Here is a 22,398-nt window from a genome sequence, read left to right on the forward strand (position 1 = left end):
GCAACCTCGGCTCTTTTATGACTGACTCAGGAATTTATAGCTGACTCAGGAATTCTGGGAGTTGAAGTCCATGAGTCATAAAAGAGCCGAGGTTGCCTGCCCTAAGTGAAAGGAGTTTTTGCTAACACTTCCTTAATGGGAGGCTATCCCTAGAACTTCTATACTGTTATTTATTGTGAGGGAAACATCTTCCGCCAATCTTGGAATTCCCTCTGCAGGTTCATAGATGCGGTGTAGATGTGAACGTGTAATTTTGCTTTTAGAAAATCGAAGATCAGAATTGATAAAGACTGCTGTTCAGAGGCCACATGCCCAAGCAGAGAAATTTAGTCAGATATTTTTCAAGTCATGAACAAAATGCTTGCCTATTTTCAATAGGGATACCTCATTTGGGCCCCTGTATATCTCTCTGTCTGTGTGCCTAACCACATTTTCTTCCATTTATTTAGTTTGCAGTTCTTTTAGGTTCTTTGTCATCTTCTTCAAACTGTGCAATCTGTCCCATTTTATTCATTTATTAGGCATTTAAATACAGTGAATGTTTTCACCCGTGCTCTTGTACTCAGTTTTTCACACAAATTTGCTCCAAAGTTCCTTTCCCCCCCCCACAAGTCCCCGTTTAGGTTCATTTCTTTTCCTTCCAGCAGGTTGGCCTAAGAAGAAGTTCTAAAGACAGGTTAGGAGAGGTGATGAATTCTGGGAGACATTGATCCTTTTTGTACATTTTTGCCCTTTGGTTTTTTTTTGAAACGGATTACTTGCTTAGTGTCTGGGTGTTGCTGAAGCAGAATTTGAAAGGGACGAACTTTACATAAATCATTTACACTGAACACTTGGTATGCCGGCTACATAAATCAACAACAGTATCTATTACCATTCTCTCCCCCCCCCTTTACCAGTATTATCTTGATGTGGCTGGTCCCAACATTTGGGCATGCTGAACCCTGCCTTCAGAAGCCTAGCCCTTGGTAATTAATTATGCTGGGCACATAGAGCTTGGCCCTTGCTACGGGGAATAATTGCTCCCAGCCAACAGACAGGGTTTTAACTTCAGTGGCAATAATAAATAGAAAGTCTCAGGTGATGCCACTATTTTGAAGTAATTAATCATCTCCACTCTTCCTTCTCTCTCTCCCTCCCTCCCCCCCACGTGCTCCCTTCCATGTTGATTCCCTCTACCTCCAAGTAGAAAATTCAGCAATAAATCTTTAATGATATATATATGTTTAAAGTGATCTGTTACCTAACCCTTGGGTTTTTTCCCCCTCGTGCGTACTTTGCATGTCCAAAGATTTTTTTTCCATCACCCGCATACTTATTGTAAATGCTGCAAGTTGTGAACTTCAAGTGTGCATGAAAGGACTGTTATGTAGGAAGGTAAAGCTTAGCGATAGAATCTCTGAAAGATCGTTAACTTTTTTTTTTAATGTCACTCCGTACACGTGCTAATAGAGATGCTTAATTAACACCGGTGGGGCTGTCAAGAAATGCATCTTTTAAGAGGTTGTATTATTGCCATCTCCGCCTTCTCCAGTACCAGAAAGTGGGTGCCTTGTTTTGGACTGGATGCAAAATACACGCATTTCAGCTATAGCGTGTAAGTTCACCACTGGACAAGAATCCCAGCGCTCCACAAATGTCTGTGCAGTTTCTGCTGCCTTTTTTTTTTAAGGAGAATATGCTACGCTATGCAGAGTCTGTGATTCTCTGGATATTTCTTGTTAGACCTGACCAGCCATCAGGGCTATTCAGTGTGACAGGGAGAGATGTGACAGATTGGTTCTGACACCCTTCCATACCACAAATCAGTGGCTGGAGGTGACTCCTGTCCTTCTGTGATTGTGCCCCTCCCCAACCCCCCCGCTGCAGGACAGCACAACGATGCACGAATGAACCTTGCCATCGCCCTCACTGCTGCCAGGTATGGGGCTGCCATAGCCAATTACACTGAAGTGGTGCACTTGCTGAAGAAGATGGATCCAGAAAGCGGGAAGAGCCGGGTTTCTGGAGCAAGGTGCAGGGATGTTCTAACAGGTATGTCCTTTGGGCTCTCCGTGGCATTTATGAAGCCCCTTGTCTCCAGGTAGCTTGTTCTGCCAGGTACTGTGTGTGTGTGTGTCTTTCTGTTTTTCAGAGACCCCCTTCCTTTTTATCCTTTCTGGGGCTGGGTGGCTGCCAAGATTCTCCCTGTAGCCCTTCACCTCAGTAGCTGCCCGTACTTTGAGCATAGTGGGGGGGGGGAAGCTCTGCTGCCCAGAAAGGCATTTTACTCCGCCTTAAAAGAAATGGGGAAATCCTTTCCTCCTCAAACTAAGTGCAGAAAGGTGGGTGAAGGGAGAGTGCAGTTTGTAAATATCGCTTAGCTGACAAAAAAGGCATGTTTCCAAAGTGCAGTGGCATGTCATTACCGCCAATCATCCTTAACTTCTGTCAGGCTTTCGTTCAAATCCTAGTGCTTTGGCAAGCTAAGTTGTGCTTTACATCCAAGCCCTTCTGTCAAGCAAAGCTGACGTTTTGAAATGCCGGGTGGTGGTGCGTTCAGCAATAGTACCATTTAACAAATTTCAGGGTTTAAGAATGTCATTAAATAGAGAAATCGATAAGTAAAACCAAATGATGGGGCCAAAAAAGGGAGGAAGTTGCTAACCATTCTTTTCTACTTCTTTTCCCTCGTTCGACAAGTCCGATCTTCAATCTTTAAAGATTGGGGAGTCAACGTACTCTTGGCTGTAAAGCCATCTCTGTTCTAATTTTGCAGGAAAGCGAGCTGCTGGGTTCTGCGTGCACGGGTACGAGTCTGAGTGCGCGTGTCTTTATACACACACTTCACAATAGATTAACTTCATGGATAAATTAATAATCCAGAGAGTCAGTGAAGAGAGAAACAAATGGAGTATGTGATTGATGCTGTTTTCTTTCACAGGGCAGGAATTTGATGTCAAAGCCAAATGTGTTATCAATGCTACAGGACCTTTCACAGATTCTGTGCGGAAAATGGATGAGCAGGAAGTACCAAACATCTGTCAGCCAAGTGCAGGTGTTCATATTGTGATGCCCGGCTATTACAGGTAACAGTATTCAAAGCACAGACCATTTGTAACAATCTTTAAGATGTGAATCTAACAGAGGTGGGGCAGGGGAATCTGAAGAAAATGTTTTCTGGCTTAAATGGTCCATGTTGAATTCAGGCCTTCATTTCTTCCCCCCACCCTACCTGCTGTATGGAAAATTATTTTGAACGAGTCAAGCATAATCCATCACTTTTACTAAGGGGGCGGGCAGGTTTATATAGGAGAGCTAACTAGTCTTTTTTTAATGGTTGTTGTTCAAAATGCCCCCATGTTAAAATATCCCTGCAACTGGAGGAGACAGCTGGAGTTTTGAAAGAAGAGTGGAGGCCATTCCCTTTATCCCAATCAAAAGCCAGAGTTTGCCATATCTGTATGATTTGGGGAACAAATGTCTTTGGAAGAATCCTAACTGGACAATTTTCGTAGAGGGGTGACTTAACAGATGGGAATATTTTCTCCATGCCACTTTCCTTCTTGTCTCAAACAACGAAGGCCCTAAAGAGTTGTGTTCTCTCCCACATTGCATTCTCTCTACCCTCACGTTGGTGAAGTAATTCAAAAGAGGTTATTGGCCATAAGGAGAAGCCCTAGATAATCTTCAGCAAGTCGTTGCTGGCTCAGCCAGCGTAGCAGACAGTTGACCAGTTTGACACAAGTAGTCTAAAAATTACTGCAGCCCTTAGCATTCACGCAGTACATTCAGTTGTACTCTATGAATGCTAAATATTACCGCTAATAAGGAGTTTCGTTCAGATGTGCCCTTCTGCTTGTGGCAGGGCAGTGTTTCCTTCCCATATGTTGGAATACCGAATGAGAAAATGAAAATCCCAAATGTTCTGCTTGCTGAAGAGGCTGCGCCAAGGCTTGGCCAGGCAGATGTAGCGAGTCTATTGTCCTGCTCTTCACTGCCCCTCCTTGCATAAATGATACGTCATGGCTTAACTAAGATCACAACCCCCTTTTCTTGTGTGGGACAACTGGGAAGCGGTTGAAATGAGTTCTGGGTTGATACATAAATATGCCAAATTCCTTTGAACCTAGGGCTTATTAATGTATTGAGAGCTTTTCTGTAGAGCTGCCTATTTAATGCAACTGGAATAAATCTGCTTGGCCCAAGGGCAGCATCTACTTTATTTTGTCAAATAGCCCAGGATTTGGTTTCCAGCTTCAGTTCTAATAGAATTTGCCGTCTTGGTAAGGGAACGTGCTATAAACTAGATTGTAGATTCAGTCATATAAAAATTCAGAACGGGGAACCGCAGGATTAGTAAAGCATGGCTTTTCTTAACTTGCGGGGGTCCTTCAGCAACTGCAGCATCATCCACCAAAAAAAAAAAAAAAGAAAAGAAAAGAATTGCCACCGTTCCGCATAAAAGGGGTGAAAGGACTACAAGTCGTTCTTGACTTAATGACCACAATTGAAGCCAAAATTTATATTACTAAGTGAGTCAGTTGCTAAATGAGTTTGCCTGCGTTTTACGACCTTTCTTGCCACAGCTGTTAAGCAAATCACTGCAGTTGTTAAGTGACTCTGGCTTCCCCACTGTCAGAAGGTTGCAAAAGGTGATCACATGATCCCGGGACACGGCCACCATCATAAATATGAACCAGTTGCCAAGCATTTGAATTTTGATCACATGCCCATGGCGGGTTGCTGCAATCATCGTAAATGTGGAAAACGGTCATAAGTCACTTTTTTCAGTGCTGTTTTAACTTTGAGGGTCACTATAAACAAATGATTGTAAGTTGAAGACTACCTGTATCCAGTGGTGGGATTCAGATATGTGAGCAACCAGTTCTCTGCGTGGATGCCGCTTCTGGAAGTCCATCCTGGGCCTGGGCAACAAAAAATCGGCTACCGGTTCAGCCGAAGTGGTGCGAACCAGCTGAATCCCACCACCGCCTGTATGGTATATATAAAAACAAAGTTGCTGGTTCTGTTTTATCAGGAGAGAGATTGGAGATGCCTAATGCTGGTCTTTTATCTCCCAATTTTAGATAAAAATCGAGAGGGTGTCTGTACATAAGTGGGACATATTAGCTTACTTATTCATCATATACTCATTGTCTACCTCCATCTTTGGCTTATTCTCACAGTCATCCAATATTTGTGATTTCTTTCAAATGCAATTGCTCCCTAGATATGGCATTCTAAGACTACTGATTTCATCCTAGAGATTGATAAATCAAGGAATGTCCCTGTATAATAAATAAATATGCAATGCTGAAATGTAAATGTATGTATTAATTTAAGCAGTTGGTTCTTACCTCTGGTGTCGGTCTGAGTCTTGTTAAAGAAAATGCACGTCATGTCATTAACAGTTACTCATCTCTTTGGAAAAGTACTTTGACATCATCTGGGGGAAATGATAAATAGTTTTAAAGGCATTTTATGTGTAGACGTACCTTAGATTTAATTAATTTAATGTTAATACACTGCAAGCATTTCCCATCGGGTTTTTAAATTTTTATATTCTTCATTAATAGTCCCAGTGTTCTCTCTGCACTCATTAAATTTATTCTTCCAATGCATGTTTTCACTTAAGCAAGAGACTGTATGACTTTTTTTTCACCCCAGCGATACTAGCATGTAATCTCTTCATAATTTTAAACCTCAATCCAGTGGGTGTTGCTTTTAGATTGACTGTCATTCTGCCTGTCAGAAAAATGGAAAAACAGGCACTTGATCCAAAGAGTCAATTGCTGCAATCAGAGCCTAAGCTATGCGTTCAGTTCCCTAATCAGTCATTAACTTGAAATGCTAAAAAGAAGTATGGATAACAGAGATACAAAGGATAAAGAGCTAACAGTTCTCCAGATGCTGAACAATATTAGCCCCAGTAGCCTCAACCAGCACGACCAGTAAGACTGGTGGCTGGAATCGTAGTTCAGAAGCTCAGAAATGGGCAGTGGCTCCTCTTCCCGGTTGTATGTCAAGCTTTTTGATTCCTCTGAAGCAGTGGATAAATGCTAAATATTATTATTATATGGTGAATGGTGGATATTATTATTGACATCTGGAATTTCATCCATGTTAAATTTTGGAATCAATCTATTAGGCAGCCGAACCCTGGTAGTTATTCGAAATAAACTGAGCAAGGCGGTAATATATGAAAGTTAACCCTTCTCTTGGGTTCTGGCTCCTCTAGCTAAGTCAGTGGCAGTCGAAACAAATGAAAATTGTCTCCCAGCAGCCTTTTCAAAAACGTACTCAATCTACAGTTCAGATTCTTTTAAGGCAATTTAGAAACCTCATTTTGAAACTTGTCCAAAGTTGTTTTTTTTTAAAAAAAATAGTTTGAGTCTGTATATTAAATTTCTTAGTTTCCTGGCTTCTTTAAATCAATAGTGATTTCATTTTGAAAAAGTAATTACTTATCTGCCATAGTTTACCTTGCACAAGTCCATGTTGACACCTACTTTTTAAGCTGTTCTTCTCCAAATGTATCCTTAAGCTATATATAAATATCATCTCAAAGACTTAGTGTAGAAGTTAGACTTCGAGTGTATATAATTGTCATTATCTCTCTGAGGAGCATCTCATGCATATTTTTCTGTTACCCAGACCTGTGCAGGGGAAAAAAAATACAATTATCTATAATGAATAAGAATAATATAATCTTTCTGTATTTTGATATTTCTAATATTTTAATCATGTTGTTTATTGATGTATATATTTATCTGTTATATTAAGGAACTGCCCATCTCTCTCATAGAGGCAGATATACTCCCCCCATTGTATATAATGTATACAAGTGATTTTGGTATAACCCCAATCCCTCCTAGCACTCCTACCCACTACTAGTTGGGTAGTGAAACGTCTGCAAGAAATCAACCAAACTGGGAAAACACAAAGGATCCCACAGTATTGCTACTTTAAAAATTGTATTAGTACCATCATGGCTGAACTAATTCTTTCCATCACAGTAGAGCTAGTTCTGTGCACTAAGCAATGGCTGTTGAAGGTTATAATCCATGTAACTCAGGTGGTTCTTTTTCTTTTAAAACCCCCTTCTCAGTGGTAGGATTCAGCCGGTTCGCACCACTTCGGTAGAAACGATAGCTATTTTTTTGTTGCCCAGGCCCAAAATGGACTACTGGAAGCAGCATCCACACAGAGAACCGGTTGTTTACATATTTGAATCCCACCACTGTCCCTTCTCCTTAAAAAGCATGGAGAGAGAGATTAGCCATTAGCCACCCAAATTATGCCTTTCTCATGGAAATGGAGAACCTTTGGATCCAGTAATAGAAACCCAACTGCCTCCATTGTAATGCCTTGTTGAAGGAACACTATAAGTAGGAACCATTTGCAGCAAGGACTTCACTGTGTATGAAAATAGGCTGCCAGGATGGAGGGGCAAGCATGTTCTACCTGCCTTCCATCCTTCCGAGGTCGGTAAAATGAGGACCCAGATTGTTGGGGCCCATATGCTGACTCTGTAAACTGCTTAGAGAGGGCTGTAAAAAACTATGAAACTGTATATAAGTCAAAGTGCTTATTGCTATTACTAGGACATGAGCACAAATCCAACTTGCTAATAGTAAGGAAAGAGAATGTGGCATAGCAATCTTCTTTCTCATTGGTGCAATTATAGTTCATAAGTGTGCGTGTGTGTTTATGTTCCTTATTTCTGTTAGAAACATTATAGGAATAAACAGTGGGATGCTCTCTTAACCTGCTGGTACCTTTCTCAAAACACTTGGCTGGCCTCTGTCACAAAGTATTAAAGAAAATGGAAAACAAATGATTTGGCCAAGATCAGAACCAGAGTTTAGATCATGAATTAATCATTTGATTCCCCATTTGATGCTACTACTAAATACCTCTTTCACAGAAGGCAAACCAATTAATTTCTCACATATAACTGGCCCCAAATGGCGTTCCTTCCAATTAATGTGCACCTTCAATATATATTATTTATACATTTCCGCTCATCTAATTCTCTGAGTATTTTATTTGAGAAAGTGTTCATTTCCCTTAATCTTGTCCCCAGAGCAAAGAATAACAACAGTAAATAATAATTATTATATGGAAAAAGAAATCCACTGTTATATTAATCATGACTGGGAGCCTTGGAGCAATATCTAAATTCAAATTTTGAGTTTATAAGACCTGAATATATATATATATAAATAAACACCTTGCTTGGAACTGCCTATATCCTTAGGCACTATCTTAATAATTCTTAGGTCTTTAATTAGGACTTGAATTATTAAGTTTTCACCAGTGTTAGATTGTGAATCTAACTGCAGATTACTCATCATCATCATGTCACCCCTGGTTTTTGTCTTAAGGCCTTGTGTGATCAAGAAGGATTTTAATAATTTGGAGAAAGAGAAATTACCATTCATCTACTGTTAAAGCAGAAGACTACAGATACTTGCTTGAAATTTTGTTCTTGAGAATTTTGTGAATACTTGTGTCCTGTACCACGACACTAACTCCCAAGTACAGTCTGAAGAGATATAATGGATGATTGCATGTGTATTATCTATGATGTGTCAGCAGGTTCCGAACTTTGAGGAACAATCAGTTTGTGAGCTACATCCCTGAGCTACAGGTGTTCTTCAGCTTGTGTCTCAGGTCTTCTTGTTTCTCCCTTGTTGCAAGTGACGGTCACACTTGCACCCAGATCTGCTGCAATTTGGGCATGAAACACCTGTCAACATAATATTAGATCCAAATCCATGATTGCAATATTGCCTATACTCTTCCAGTGTCTCTGGTGCACTTTTTAATAACGTAGTACTCATTGCTATTTTGCTTTAAGGAAGCTTTTACAAAGGAACATTTTCAAAGAACCTGGGAAGAAAAAAAAAGTAATATTTTTGTTGGCTTCTTCTAGCCCTGATAATATGGGACTTCTTGACCCATCCACTAGTGATGGACGAGTGATTTTCTTCCTGCCATGGCAAAAGATGACTATTGCTGGCACTACTGATACTGCAACTGAAGTTACCCATCACCCGATACCTACAGAAAAAGATATCAACTTCATTTTGACAGAAGTACGCAACTATCTTAGCTGTGATGTTGAAGGTAATTTTCAGTGACATTAAAATGTAATTTTATTCGTCGCTTTAAGGCAGAAATATACAACTTGACCATCACAAGAGCACATGATCCCTGCCTCCCAAAGTTTTTTTTTACCATAATTGTAAACAGACAGGATCAAAATATATCCTTGAAGAGTAACTGTACTAATTGTGCCTCATTTTACATGTAACTTGTAACTCATATTAAAAACATACTTTTAGAAGTTCCTTTGCATTATGAATGCCTCCCTTGGCTTAGAAGAAATTATATATTTTGATCATTCTCTCCCCCTCCCCTCCACTTCCATCAGTAAGTTGGAAGAAAGACTTTCATTGGAACTCCACAGTGTTAAATGAGTTCTGCTAATAGGAGGTACCAGTTACATGCACACAAAAGACATACACTGGCCGCAGTTCTGCCCTTCTCTTTATTTATGATGCTTCCATAGTATCAATGGAGATACCCTATCAATTAGGATCTTCTGCAGGGAATATCTGTGCTATCAGCACTTCTGTGAAGGGTAAACGGCTTTGTTTATGAGTCTGAATCCTGGTTTTTCATATCTAAACTCCACAGCACAGCCCTGCTACCACATTGAATAATTGCAGCATGCACCAATTCACTTTTCTTGCATAGCCAATCTATTAAAGAGTCAGGATTTACAGCACTGGATTTCTGTCATGTCCTTTTTATTCTAAACCAAGATGACACAACTTGAAGAACCTAGTGTTGCATGTGACTCTCAAAAAGCCTTTAATTTTCAATGTGGCAAAACCTAATTTTAATTGAATTAAGATGTAAGTTAAGGTTAGTCCCTATTAACTTTTTAAAATGTGGTCCCATTACATTCCTTAGAAAACCACTTCCCTCTCACCTGCCATTGTTTCGTTTTTTTAAAAAAATGGCTTAGTTTGAGGAACGCACCTTTCTGCTGTGTTCTAAAGTGATTTTTTAATAAAATACATTCTTTCTCCTCCTTCACTCCCTGAATTATAAAACTCATAGAAAACAAATTGAACTTTGTCATTTGTTTATTTAAGTAGAGATGCACCCTAAATGATTTTCTAGTGGTTTGTCCTTCCAGAATGAGATTTGATAACTGGGAGACCTGAACAGATTTCATTACCGAGTTCCTTAATCATCCAGCTCATTTAAAGTGATTCTCTAAAAAGATTCAGACTCTGACCTGCCCTTTGTAAATTTATACTCATAATCGTAATCTTTTTTTTTAAATAAAAAAGACTGAACATTCTAGATTGCTTGTTTGTTCTTCCTTGAAATGGATAATTGATAGTTCTGTTATTGTTGTAGCCATTAAAGGAAAATGGTCTACAGGAGGAGGAGGGGAGAAAACCCATTATCATTAGGGCCTTTCTTGCAAAAATTAATAAAAGAGCTGAAGTTTGTCAGGCAAGGTGGTTGGTTCTACTAGGCTACAGCTTGGAGAATTGATTAAGGCAGCATTTGTTTGTTGTTTGTTTATTTAATTATTTACAAGGCAGTTCTGCAAAAGTAGTTTTCTTGAGCATTTTAATGCTTTTGAAAGTAACCAACCTGAGCTGTGCACTGTTTTCCTCGTGTGTAATTAGTCGTGTTTATAGATTGTCTGTTAGAGAATTAGCAATTGTGCTGGCCGTATCAACTCACGGCAGACCTGCCTTTTTGCTGCCAAAGACAGTGGCAGGGTTATCAACTTACACAGGCTTGGATGTGTTCCAGCTGTTTAATTATAGTGTCACACATGCTGCTTTTTCTAGTTTCATTAATTTATAAATGTAATATGGTATCTTATTTCAGTGATTAGCACTTCATTTTGGTGGCCTAAACACCCTGGCAGAACAACATTGATTTCTTAGATTTCTGTTCTTTCGAGATATTTTTACAAGGCATTATTGATTTTTCTGTTAACACCCTTGTGAAAGTATTGTCCTTAAAACAATCCTCCCCACATGCACACTCACACGCAAAAGCCTGTGTAAGAGTTTTTAGTCCACTGAAGGAAGATCACAACGGTAATTTAGACTTCCATGCCTATATTTTATTTATGGGGAATAGGCGGTACATGGATGATAGAGAGCTAAGAGAGAAATAGTCTTGTGTGTTTTTTCTATTTGTTTTACTTTTAAAGAATTACGTGAATGCTTATGTGAGGTGAGAGGTAATTCAGGGGTTGCCAACCGCCGGTCTGTGGACCAGCACCGGACTACGCCATGCCAGAAAGCAGGCTGCACAAACAAGCGAAGCCCTATCTGCGGGATCCAGGCAGCCCACAAAACCACGCCCCCGCCTGTCCACAGAAAAACCTCTCCACGGAACTGGCCCCTGGTGCCCAAAAGGTTGGGGGCTGCTGAGTTTATTCATTCAATGTTTTAGTAACTCAATAGGAAGCAGGAAAAGGAGATGAATCTGTTTTCGCCACGAAGTACAATATTGTCACGATCATTCTAGAGATGTCAATAACAATTGGATCAAGGTATAGTCCATTTTTAGTGTTGCGGTACTAGGCTTCTGTAGACCAGTTTATACTATTCCACATAAAATTGAAGGGCATGAAACACAAAGATTGATCTCCTTCTGGGTTGGGACAAAGAAAGAACTTGCATACTGTTGATTGACCTCATGCTCAGCTGTATGGGAGAATTGCACATGTTTTGAAGGTTGTATAAATATGTTAATCACACAGGTCAGTTTTTTTGCAAGGAGAAAAGAAAAAACTGGATACTTGCTTTTTATTTGCTATGATAGGGTCTTAGAAAGCACCAGCAGCTGTAGCTGCGTGCTTCTTTCTTTTGTTTTTCTTATGTGTATTCACCTTTTCTTCTTTTTCTTGGTTGTGGAAATCATAACTTGCCATTGTCTACCCAAAATCACAAGTGGAGGAAGAAGCACATAAGCCTGTTTTTTTTAAAAAAACAAAGAATACAAAATTGGTGGTCACAGTCTTAGGGCAGTTCCCATTGCCTTTTCCCGAAATTGCAGAAATCCTTGACCAAGCAAGATTTTATTCAATTTGCAATAATATTTTGTTTACGTCTCCACCCACCCACCCCGCACCCCCCCCCCCCGGCCATCAGCTTGCCACTCAAAAACCATCTATGCAGAGGCAGCAACAGAAATTGCACTAATTACTTTAAAGTGGGTGTAAGGAATCAACCACAGTAGATCTGGGACAGCCTGTAATTGTGGGTAAGTTGAAAGGAGGGAAATGGGAAGTCCATAGCCGCTCAGTGAAGGCAACAAAGCAGGGATTTCCTGTATCCAAGTTCACATTCCTTTTTTTTTTAATACTGACCTTCATAATTTTCTCTAACGTTAATGGCTTCAAACAGAACTAGGGGGGGGAGACTCATTAAAAGCATCTTGCTATTTTTCAAACTTTTTCTTTTTGCTATAAACTTTGAGTTTTTTTCATAGGACAGAAGGGAAAAATGATGAAAGCCCAACTAGAGAATTATACATAATAGAAAATAAATTCAAAAAGAAAACAAAACAAAATATATATTTTTTCAGTCTGGTTCTTTGGGTGGAAAATTTGGGTGGATCCTTGTTTGATATTCTTATGCTTTCCTCTTCAATTTGGATGCTACATTTCTTTCCCCATCCTAAGAAAAAACACATTAGTATTTTTTTATGTTACTCTGAAATATTAGTAACTAGAAACAATCTAGAAGAAGTAAACTACAGAGAAAAATGATGGATGAGCCTTTCTTTCTTTTCCTCAGTGACATGTGAAAATAAACTGCTCCTGTGTTATCTCTGTGACCCCTTGAGGTGGTCTACAGGAAGCCAGATAACTTTAGTCTTTAAAAAAAAAACCAAGGAAGAGAATTTAAAGAGTAAAAACAGCAATTTCAAATTTTTTGACCTTTCTGAACTGCAAAGTGTGCCTGACAAATTCTGCCTCTTTCCGCAGAGAATGATGACAGTACTCTTTCCTGAGGTTTTGGCCAAATAAAATAATCAACAATTGCAGACTAGTTCATAAAAATCATCCTATAAAGTTCCTGGCCAGGCAGATTGCATTTTCCACATAGTAAGATTTATGAATTCACTGTTTAACTTGATTTTTCCCTGGAGGCTAAAATGCTTTGTTTATACATGTTGACATTGAGTTGCAGTCCATTTTCACAAATTCAGAATTTACAATGGTGTTTTTCTAAGTTAGCAACTATTAACTTGTGCCATGCAATGTAGTTATTTCTTTGAATTATTTAAATACAAATTGTGAGGAAGCTTTGGGGATATTGATTTAAGAGTTCCTGATAATAGTTAGTGATCTTGTATAGATGATACTTGTCCCAAACAATGAGGATATAAACTCACAACAATAAGGAGAATTCTCAAGCACTGAATTAGGTAGAAGATCCTAAATTTAAAAATGTATCAAGAACTATTTGTAAACATAATGTCCAAATCTTCATGGATAGAGCTATGTGAATGAGACGTTTGGCATAAGTAAGCTGTATGTGTAATTACTAAACAATAGAGGAAAGCTAAATATATAATTAATTGCTTAGCCAGGGATGAGTCAAGGCTGAATCATAAAAAAATACCTGTTGTAAAAGGAAAATCTTATTAAGTATCCCAATATTGAGGTTGCCAGATTTTGAGATTTAGGACATTGTGATTTTTGCTTTCCTTCGGCCAGACTTCAAGTTACCTCACTGGCACCTATTTTTTTCCTCAGAAAACCTGTTTTTAAGCTTTATTACCAAACTCCTATAATTTTGTCTTCTGCTTAATTATTTGTTAAATTGAATCAAAAGATGGAACTTGTACTGAGTTTGTATCTCTCTTTCACTCTGCCTTTCTTCATTAAAATTCGTTGGAACTAACAGTATTCTTTCCCCAAGACGACATTTTAAAAGTTGTGATTACGTTCTAACCTAGCAGCATTTAAATCATATATTATTTTGAAATCCTTTCCTCAGATGGTATTTCTGAATATTTTTTTTGTTTTCTTATTTTCCCCCCCAATTACAGTGAGGAGAGGAGATGTTCTGGCAGCATGGAGTGGGATCCGTCCCCTTGTGACGGATCCCAATTCTAAAGACACACAGTCCATATCTCGAAATCATGTGGTGCATGTTAGCGACAGCGGCCTTGTGACTATCGCAGGTACTAGGATGTTGCTTCTAATTATTTTCTTTCTTGTTGGAATTATTTCTTAGTGATATGAAGGAAACTGGTCAGATACATACGCTGTGGTTCTCAGTTCTAAAATATTAGAAGAAGATTTGGAAAACTGATGCCCTCTAAATAACATGGATGCCAGATCCCATCAGCTTTCTCCAATAAGTGTAGTGTTGTGTTAGGATTGCAGGTGCCTTGTCTTCCTGTACAATAGAACTATTTCATTCTAAGAGCTTTAGTTGGTGTGTTTTTAAATAAAGGCTTAAGGGATCAATTTTTATACACTATCTGTATTTTGTTGATACTTACTCCCAGGTGGGAAGTGGACAACCTATCGCTCAATGGCCCAGGATACCATTGATGTTGCAGTAAAAACTCATAACCTTCAGGCTGGTTCCTGTAAAACTGTAGGACTACTCCTGCAGGGTGCAGAGGGTTGGAGCCCCACCCTTTATATCCGCCTGGTTCAAGATTATGGACTTGAAAATGAGGTGAGTTTGTTGTTTACTTAGGTTAATCTACAGAATTCTGTGCTGAAGGGTACAAATGGAACTTTCTTGACTCTGAAGTTCCATCCCCTTGAATAGTATGAAATAGAAGCAGAGGAATAATTCACCCAAAATGAGTGGAGGCAGTTTCTATAAATATGATTGCGGACCGTGACATAAATAGAGACCAAAGGGAGTGAGTAAAGCCCCAAGTTGTGAGTCAGCTCACTACTTGGTAAGTGCTCTGAGGACAGCAAAGCAGTCAAAAGAGAAGTAGAAGAAGTGGAATAAAGAGAAATGGTGATTGAGAAGAACCATTGTAGAAAGCAAGGAGAGGACGAAACAAACACTTGATGAAAAGGTAGATAGATTACCTTAATCAAAATTCTTCGTATCTTGCCTTTATAGCTCAGTACAGATCTTAGTTCATTGGAAGAAAGGATTTTTTTAAAAAAATATTCAAAAGGGTTAGGGATTATCTACAAATCATGTTATCGATTACTTTTTAAATTTTTAACTATTCATAGTCTGCATGCTTATTATTCTTGATTTGTTGGCTTTTTGCCTTTGATACCATCTTGGATTGGCTGTTGAATCACAGACAAGGGGAGAGCTTTCAAGGATGACTTCTAACAAGATGGAGGTCGCTTCCAAAAGGCATCAGTCTCTTAACTTCTTTTCAATTCTACAGGTTGCTCAACATCTTGCAAATACATTTGGGGACAAGGCTTTTGAAGTGGCAAAAGTAGCCCAGGTCACTGGGAAGAGGTGGCCTATTGTTGGGAAACGTCTTGTCTCAGAGTTTCCATATATTGAGTCAGAGGTACAAAACGTTTTGTATTGCTGCTTCTCTTCTTCCTCCTTTCTTGCATTTGGTTTGAAGGTTCTGTTTGTTTCTTGCCATATAAAATTGGAAGCTTCATTTATCTCGTGTAATCACCAAGGAAAAAAAGGCTTGTTTTATTCTGACATTAATAGCAAATTCTGAAATATTTTTACTCTGTCATGGCAGAGTACACCTGAAAGGTATATACATGCAGTGACCAGTAGGAAATCAGTCAATCTCACCAGAATCATGAGAAGCATGGGGAAGAAAAAAACATCTAGAAGAAGGACTCAGTAGGATATCCAAAGGTGTTTTTCCAAAAGGCAACGGGACTTTCTTGGGTTTTTTTCTTTGAGAATGTTTCGCTTCTCATCCAAGAAGCTTCTTTGGCAGAAGGTAAAAGATTGGAGAAGTTTAGATCAGGGGTCCCCAACCCCCAGGCCACAGTCCAGTACCAGGCTGTGGTCCCATTCAAAATCAGGCCTCAACGAGCAGTGGGCAAGCACATGCACGCAGCTCCACTAGGTGAGAGTGTGTGCGTGCGAAGCTCCATTTGTGCAAGCAATGTGTGCCTACTGCTTGCGCACATAGAGTGCACACGGACTTCCCCACCGCTCACGTGGAAGTTGGAAAGATTGGGGACCGCTGGTTTAGATATTTACGTGTAAGGTTAAATCTTCTCCCCGAAACATACAAGTTTGCTCAATCAATGTGGGGAGAGAGACCTCTTGTAACGGGCGAAAAGTTGGGTTAAGCAGCCTAGATAAATTGCTCTAAAGTAAAAATGGTGGTAGATAATTCCAACATGGATTGTTATCAGATTAATCTAGCATTTAATTTCTTTTGTGTAAATTTCTCAGACTGAAGCTGTTATTGTTTTTCAAAACATTTTAGATCGAGTATGCCATCGGTGAGTATGCTTGCACTGCAGTGGACATAATTGCACGTCGCACTCGTTTGGCTTTTCTGAATGTCCAAGCTGCCGACGAAGCCTTACCAAGAATCGTTGAGATATTGGGCAAGAAACTGAGATGGAGTGAACAGAAGAAGAAGGTAGTGAAGAGGCTCCCAGTTTCATAATCAGAAAAAGCTTATGAGAATGTTTCCAAGGAGTTATTTGACTTTGGTGGAAAGTTTTCTTAGTAACCAAGGGCTGCGTGATGGTTCACGTTTCTGGACAAAGTAAGGGAGGCTCATATGCAACCTCCCCCCCACACACACACATACGCTCAGTCATATAGAGTTGACTGAATGCTGTGGGCTCCATCAAAGGGACTGTCCATATGTATCACTTGTCATTACTTGGGTTAATAGGTTTTGTTTTGTTTTTTGACTTGGAACTTGGGTTAGCAGTTCTTAATGTGAACATTGAACCCCGATCCACTTCTTCTTGCTGTAATGTACGGATCAGAGCCTGCTATGGCATAGGTGACCAACGATGGTTAAAAAATACTGAAAGTTATGTGTGAAGTATGCCAATCTCCCAGCTCAGCTCTTACCACACAGTCTTGTTTTGAAAAATGGGAGACCCCCACTCCTTGCAGGAACTCTCTTCCCACCATAAACAGCACGCATGTATCTGTAGAAAAACAAAGCCCTGTGCAGATATGATTAAAGTAAGGAAATGAATGCCCAGAAGTTACAGGCCAAGTATTTCTCCCTCCCTCCCCCCCACCCCGAAATGCACACACCTGTAGTTCTCCTCAGTGCTTTTTTTGTAAAAAAAAAAAAAAAAGGTGCCGGAACTCACACACATCATACAACCCGGCTTGCCTACCCTACAAGGTTCCATCCAAAAAAGGTGCCGGAACTCCGTTCTGGGCGTTCTATGAGGAAAAAAAGCCCTGATTCTCCTAAACAAACATCCAAAAATGTAGCATTGAGGGTTTGTTGAGAAGCCCTTCACGCAGGCAGCAATGTGCATGCTGGCTTCAGCACGAGAGAGATAACTGGTGTTGCAAAGTACTTTTTTTTTTACCCTGACTATTTGAAAAGGAGTTCTTGGGTCTTATTCCCAGTCTTTTGAAAATAAAAGATGCAGTCTTACCTAGCCTGCGTGCTGTGCTGAGGGCTCCTTTCTCCCAGCTGGATAGCTGCTTTCAGTTATAGGTGCCTGTTTTCAAGTGCAGGATTTTGAGCATAAAAGGCAGCATAAAGCAGACAATGATAAAAGGTGTGTGTGGGGGGGTGGCCTTTCTTCAAATGTCCCTCTCTGCTTACTGAGATCATGGAGGAGGTTCACCTACGGTTGCCATGAGCTGTCAGCCAGAATCAAGCCAACTCTTTTGTCGCTTAGCTTCCTTGGAACACATTCCCTGCATGGCGAGGGGCCATTAGCTTTTAGGAAGGCGGTTAACACCACCCCTTTTTGTACTGAGCCAGACTGTTGATTTGAATCTAATTTGTTTTGCTTGTTACGTTTTAATTGCTTTCGAAACCATCTTTTAAGTCAGGGGTCCCCGACCCCAGGGCTAGGGCTCATTCCCAGGCTACGGTCTATTCAGAAGCGGGCCACGCAAGCGGTGGACAAGCACACGGCCGCAGCAGCTCCGTTGGCACGAGCGGCGGGCCCCATTTACGCAGGAAGCCCCATTTACGCAAGCGGGTAGTATGCTCCCGCTGCTCGCACAAATAGAGTTTCACGCATGAGCACCCAGGCCCACTGCTTGCACGGAACCGATCCCCGCCCGGTATACAAAGCTGGAAAGGTTGGAGACCCCTGTCTCTAACCTTTTTATTTTAATAAAAATTTATTGAAATTTTAATGCAATTTATTTTTAATATTTGTTTTGTTTGTAAACATTGGGAACTTCTAGTAGAGGAAGGAAGGAAGGAAGGCGCGAGCTTGCCATTTCCAAATTATTGGCTCCATCATTACCGTGCTGCCTGAAGAGAGTAATCAGCACGTGCCATAAGCCTAAAAGAACTTAAATGCATTAAACATCTCACTTAGGGCATTCATTGTACTAAAAGTTAAAGGCCATCTCCTGGCCCCTTTGTCTGCAAGTGCAAGGCTTGCTGACATCACTGTGAGTTGCCTGTATGGATTAAGGGCATGAAACATCCCTAAAAATTCTTTACCTTGCACGTCTCCCGGGGTAATTATCACTTGATAATCAACACTTGTACCACCAAACCAGTGATCTAGCTGAAGCATGAAATGCTGCCTAATCTTAATTACCTTGTTCACCTTTAAGCACTTTTTGGTCATCAACTGCTGATATTCCTCTAAGGACCAGCAATTACAATTAAGTGAAAGGAGCCAATAAAACATTCCAGCAAAGGGGAAATTCAGAATGTAAATATTTGCTGTTACCCTAGAGCTCAGGTTGTGTGCTCTCCCTCTTAGGAAGAGCTTGCCACGGCAAAAAAGTTCCTGTACTATGAAATGGGCTACAAGGCAAGGTCGGAGCAACTGACAGATCGGAGTGAAATCACTTTATCCCCAGGAGATATTGACAGGTAACTTACACAGGGCAAATGACTGCTACTTAGTTTCCAGGGATTTGGATGTATCATATGAGGTATCTGAAAAGGGGGTCATCAGCCCTGCGAGCTGAGTTGTGCTTGATTTATGTATTTGCCCATATCCTGATCCTTCCCCCCCCCCGGTATATTTGAATGACATTATCCCCTCTCTGAGAAATTCATACATAATTGTATTTTCATCCTGGGTCAGAAAAAGGTAGAGGCCATTAAACCATATTTTATTTCTTTGTATCCCTCCTTTATTATTTCTGCAAATAACTCAAGGCAGCAAACATTTACCTTCCGTCTCCTCTCTTCCCCACAACGACCCTGTGAGGTGGATTGGACTGAGAGAGAGAGACAGACTGGCCCAAGGTCACTCAGATGGCTTTCGTGACTAAGGCGGGATTGGAACTCACGGTCTCCTAGTTTTTAGCCTGGCGTTAAAATTTCTGTTGCTAAGCAAGGCAGCTGTTAAGTGAGTCACACCTGAATGGCTATAGGCAAAAGACTTTCCCCACCCTTCATTTGAAGATTTGTTTAATTTGTCCATGCCAAGATTGGATTTGGCTGTCCTTGGGTGTGGAACCATGTCTTCCATAGGAATATAGCATGCCTGGATGAGGAATTCTGGGAGTTGAAGTCCACAAGTCATAAAAGGGCTAAGTTTGAAGACCCGTGGAATATAGCATCTCTTTGGCTTTTGCAGTGGAAAGTAATAGCATTATAAGAAGGGAAGTTTGAGGGAGTTGAGGTGTGCATTGATCAAGCCAGTTGAAAATCCTTTTTTATGTCTTAAGTGAGGTTTTTCTTTGCTGGTTTAAAATTGCTTGTGCAGTATGTCAGGGTATAGCTTTTTCATGCATTATCTATGTTGCAGGTATAAAAAAAGATTCCACATGTTTGACAAAGATTGCAAAGGTTTTATTACTATATTGGATGTGCAGCGTGTGCTAGAGGTAACATTTCACTTTGTTCTTTTTTTTTTAATTCATTGGAATTGCCTGGCATGATATTAATAGTGTGTTTTTAATCCAGTCTTGTGAGATTTTTTTTCTCCCTTTCATATATTTTATAGAGCATCAACCTTCAAATTAATGAAAGTGCACTCCATGAGATTTTGAATGAAGTGGATTTGAACAAAAATGGGCAGGTTGAGCTCAACGAGTTTTTGCAAGTGAGTACTTCTTTTAATTTATACACGTATATCTATATCAATCTATTATAATGGTATAAAAAAAGCCTCGCGATACTCATAATGTTCAGTTCATTAATATTGGAGGGGAAAGTGTACAGGCATTAATTTCTGGCAGATATTAGTCAAAAATGGAAGCCACACCTTAGCTGATGCAAAATGGAAAGTATTTCTTTGATTCAGTTAGAGGAAATCAATCAGTCAAATGAATTACCTTCTGTCACTAAAACATAACACACATCGAATGTCTGCATATTAAATAACAATAACAATAGTAGAGTTGGAAGGGACCTTGGAGGTCATCTAGTCTAACCCCCTGCTCAGGCAGGAAACCCTATTACCATTTCAGACAAGCGGTTGTCCAGTCTCTTCTTACACCTATTTATGCTGCATCCCGTTAGCTCTGTTAACTTGCATGTATACCAGATACGAAGCTATTTTGGACAGGTAGGAGAGAGGCTCAAATGTCGGGCTGATCTTATGGTGTGAGGCCTCTGCAGTAGCTGCACAGTATTATAGAAGTATGAAAGAGGGAGAATTGCCCCAAATACCAAAAATAAAAGTGGTGAAATGATTTCAGGTCATCGTCTGGAAAAGGTAAAGCAGGAAGGCTTTCAGGTTCCTGACTTTTATTATCTTGTCAGACTTTATTAAAATCTGACCTTTACCTTGTTACTTGGAATCTTTGAAAGATTCCTTATAAGCAGTAATTGTCCAGTCAGAGGAAAGTATAGAATCAGTTGCTCCTGATCCCACTTTGGGGCTATTACTCATAGTGTTGCTATTCAGGATAGGAACTTTTAGTAGTTAACACCCAGTTTGGGGAACTTTTCTACAGTACAGTTGTAGCTAGTGCTAAGTACGGCATTGGGCAAAATGTTGCATTTTTGGTTTCTGAATATATTAATCAACACTTTAGATTTTGAATTGCTCCAGCAATTTCTGCCTTTTTTTTTAAAAGCGCCAATCAATTTTCACCTTCCTTTTCTGACTCTGCTCAACCAGGATTTTTTTTGTCAGAGTTGTTTTTCACTACTATTTTTAAATTTATCACCTGTTAAAATGGGTTATAAAACAATAAGCCCATCTAAAAAGTAGCAGTTAAAAAAACCCCTGTAAAAACAAGAAAAGAGGCACAGCAGCATAAATTCACCTCTATGTTCTAGGAATAGAAATGAGTCTCCAGATGGTGCCAAAAACTTGGCAAAGCTTGTTATAACCGTACAATTGGAGGGTTCTCCAAACAGAGTGTATCTAAATAATTATCGCCTATATTGAAGTTCTGTCCTGAATTGGACTGATACCCACAAGTGGGATCATTAGCAATAGGAACAATAATTTACATTTTCCTCTGAGAAACCTTCAGTTCGTCATTTTACTGCGAGGTTTTTAAAAATAAGTCTGTAAATCATTAAAATGCAAGTTGGAGGGAAATTTACCCTTCTAGAGCCAACAATGTCCTCTGTTGAAGAAACAAGACTTTCTTCCTGTGGTAAAAAAAATACGTTTTGCATTGTTGTTGCTGTTTGGCTCTTCGTTTAGCCCGACTCATTGTCATGCATTGTATTCTCTCTAAGCACAGCTACTTAAATTGCTGTATATTTTTATTTTTTATTTATTTATTTTAATTCCATTTACAGTATATCCCGCCCTTCTCCGAAGACTCAGGGCGGCTTACAAGCTTAGCAGTAGCCTTCATTCTATGTATATGCCTGCTTATTAGGGCTTTCACACAAACCCCAAGCGGCATTATTACAAAGTCAGCTTAATTGCCCCCAACAATCTGGGTCCTCATTTTACCTACCTCGGAAGGATGGAAGGCTGAGTCAACCTTGAGCCTGGTGGGATGCGAACCTGCACTAATTGCAGGCAGCTGGTGTTACTTAAGGAGGCATTAGCCCACTGCTCCACCAAGGCATATGTCCCTCCCCTTAACCTCTAATGATATATAAAATATGAAATTTGGAATTGTGCATCCAGTTTAGGTTGCCATGATATAAAAATGAGGTTGAGACTCTAGAAAGAGTACAGAGAAGAGTAACAAAGAGATTAGGGGACTGGAGATTAAACATATAAGGAACGTTTGCTGGAATTGAGTATGTCTAGTTTAATGAAAAGAAGGATGAGGGGTGACATGACGGCAGTGTTCCAATATCTCAGGAGTTGCCACAAAGAAG

The 22,398-nt window shown here is 39.8% G+C and overlaps 1 protein-coding gene across 2 annotated transcripts in view; it reads left to right on the forward strand.

Moving 5' to 3' along the window:
- GPD2 (glycerol-3-phosphate dehydrogenase 2) overlaps positions 1 to 22,398 on the forward strand; it is a 93,765-nt gene that overhangs the window by 64,234 nt on the left and 7,133 nt on the right. For both annotated transcript variants that reach the window (XM_081340367.1, XM_081340368.1), the window contains 10 exons: positions 1,870 to 2,034; positions 2,924 to 3,068; positions 8,921 to 9,114; positions 14,095 to 14,229; positions 14,560 to 14,735; positions 15,424 to 15,555; positions 16,453 to 16,611; positions 18,908 to 19,020; positions 19,907 to 19,985; positions 20,105 to 20,203. In XM_081340367.1, coding sequence (XP_081196493.1) covers positions 1,870 to 2,034; positions 2,924 to 3,068; positions 8,921 to 9,114; positions 14,095 to 14,229; positions 14,560 to 14,735; positions 15,424 to 15,555; positions 16,453 to 16,611; positions 18,908 to 19,020; positions 19,907 to 19,985; positions 20,105 to 20,203 — 1,397 coding nt within the window. The remainder of the gene's footprint in view (positions 1 to 1,869; positions 2,035 to 2,923; positions 3,069 to 8,920; positions 9,115 to 14,094; positions 14,230 to 14,559; positions 14,736 to 15,423; positions 15,556 to 16,452; positions 16,612 to 18,907; positions 19,021 to 19,906; positions 19,986 to 20,104; positions 20,204 to 22,398) is intronic.

Source organism: Vipera berus (assembly GCF_964194415.1).
Source record: "Vipera berus genome assembly, chromosome: 1".
Lineage (NCBI taxonomy): Eukaryota > Metazoa > Chordata > Lepidosauria > Squamata > Viperidae > Vipera > Vipera berus.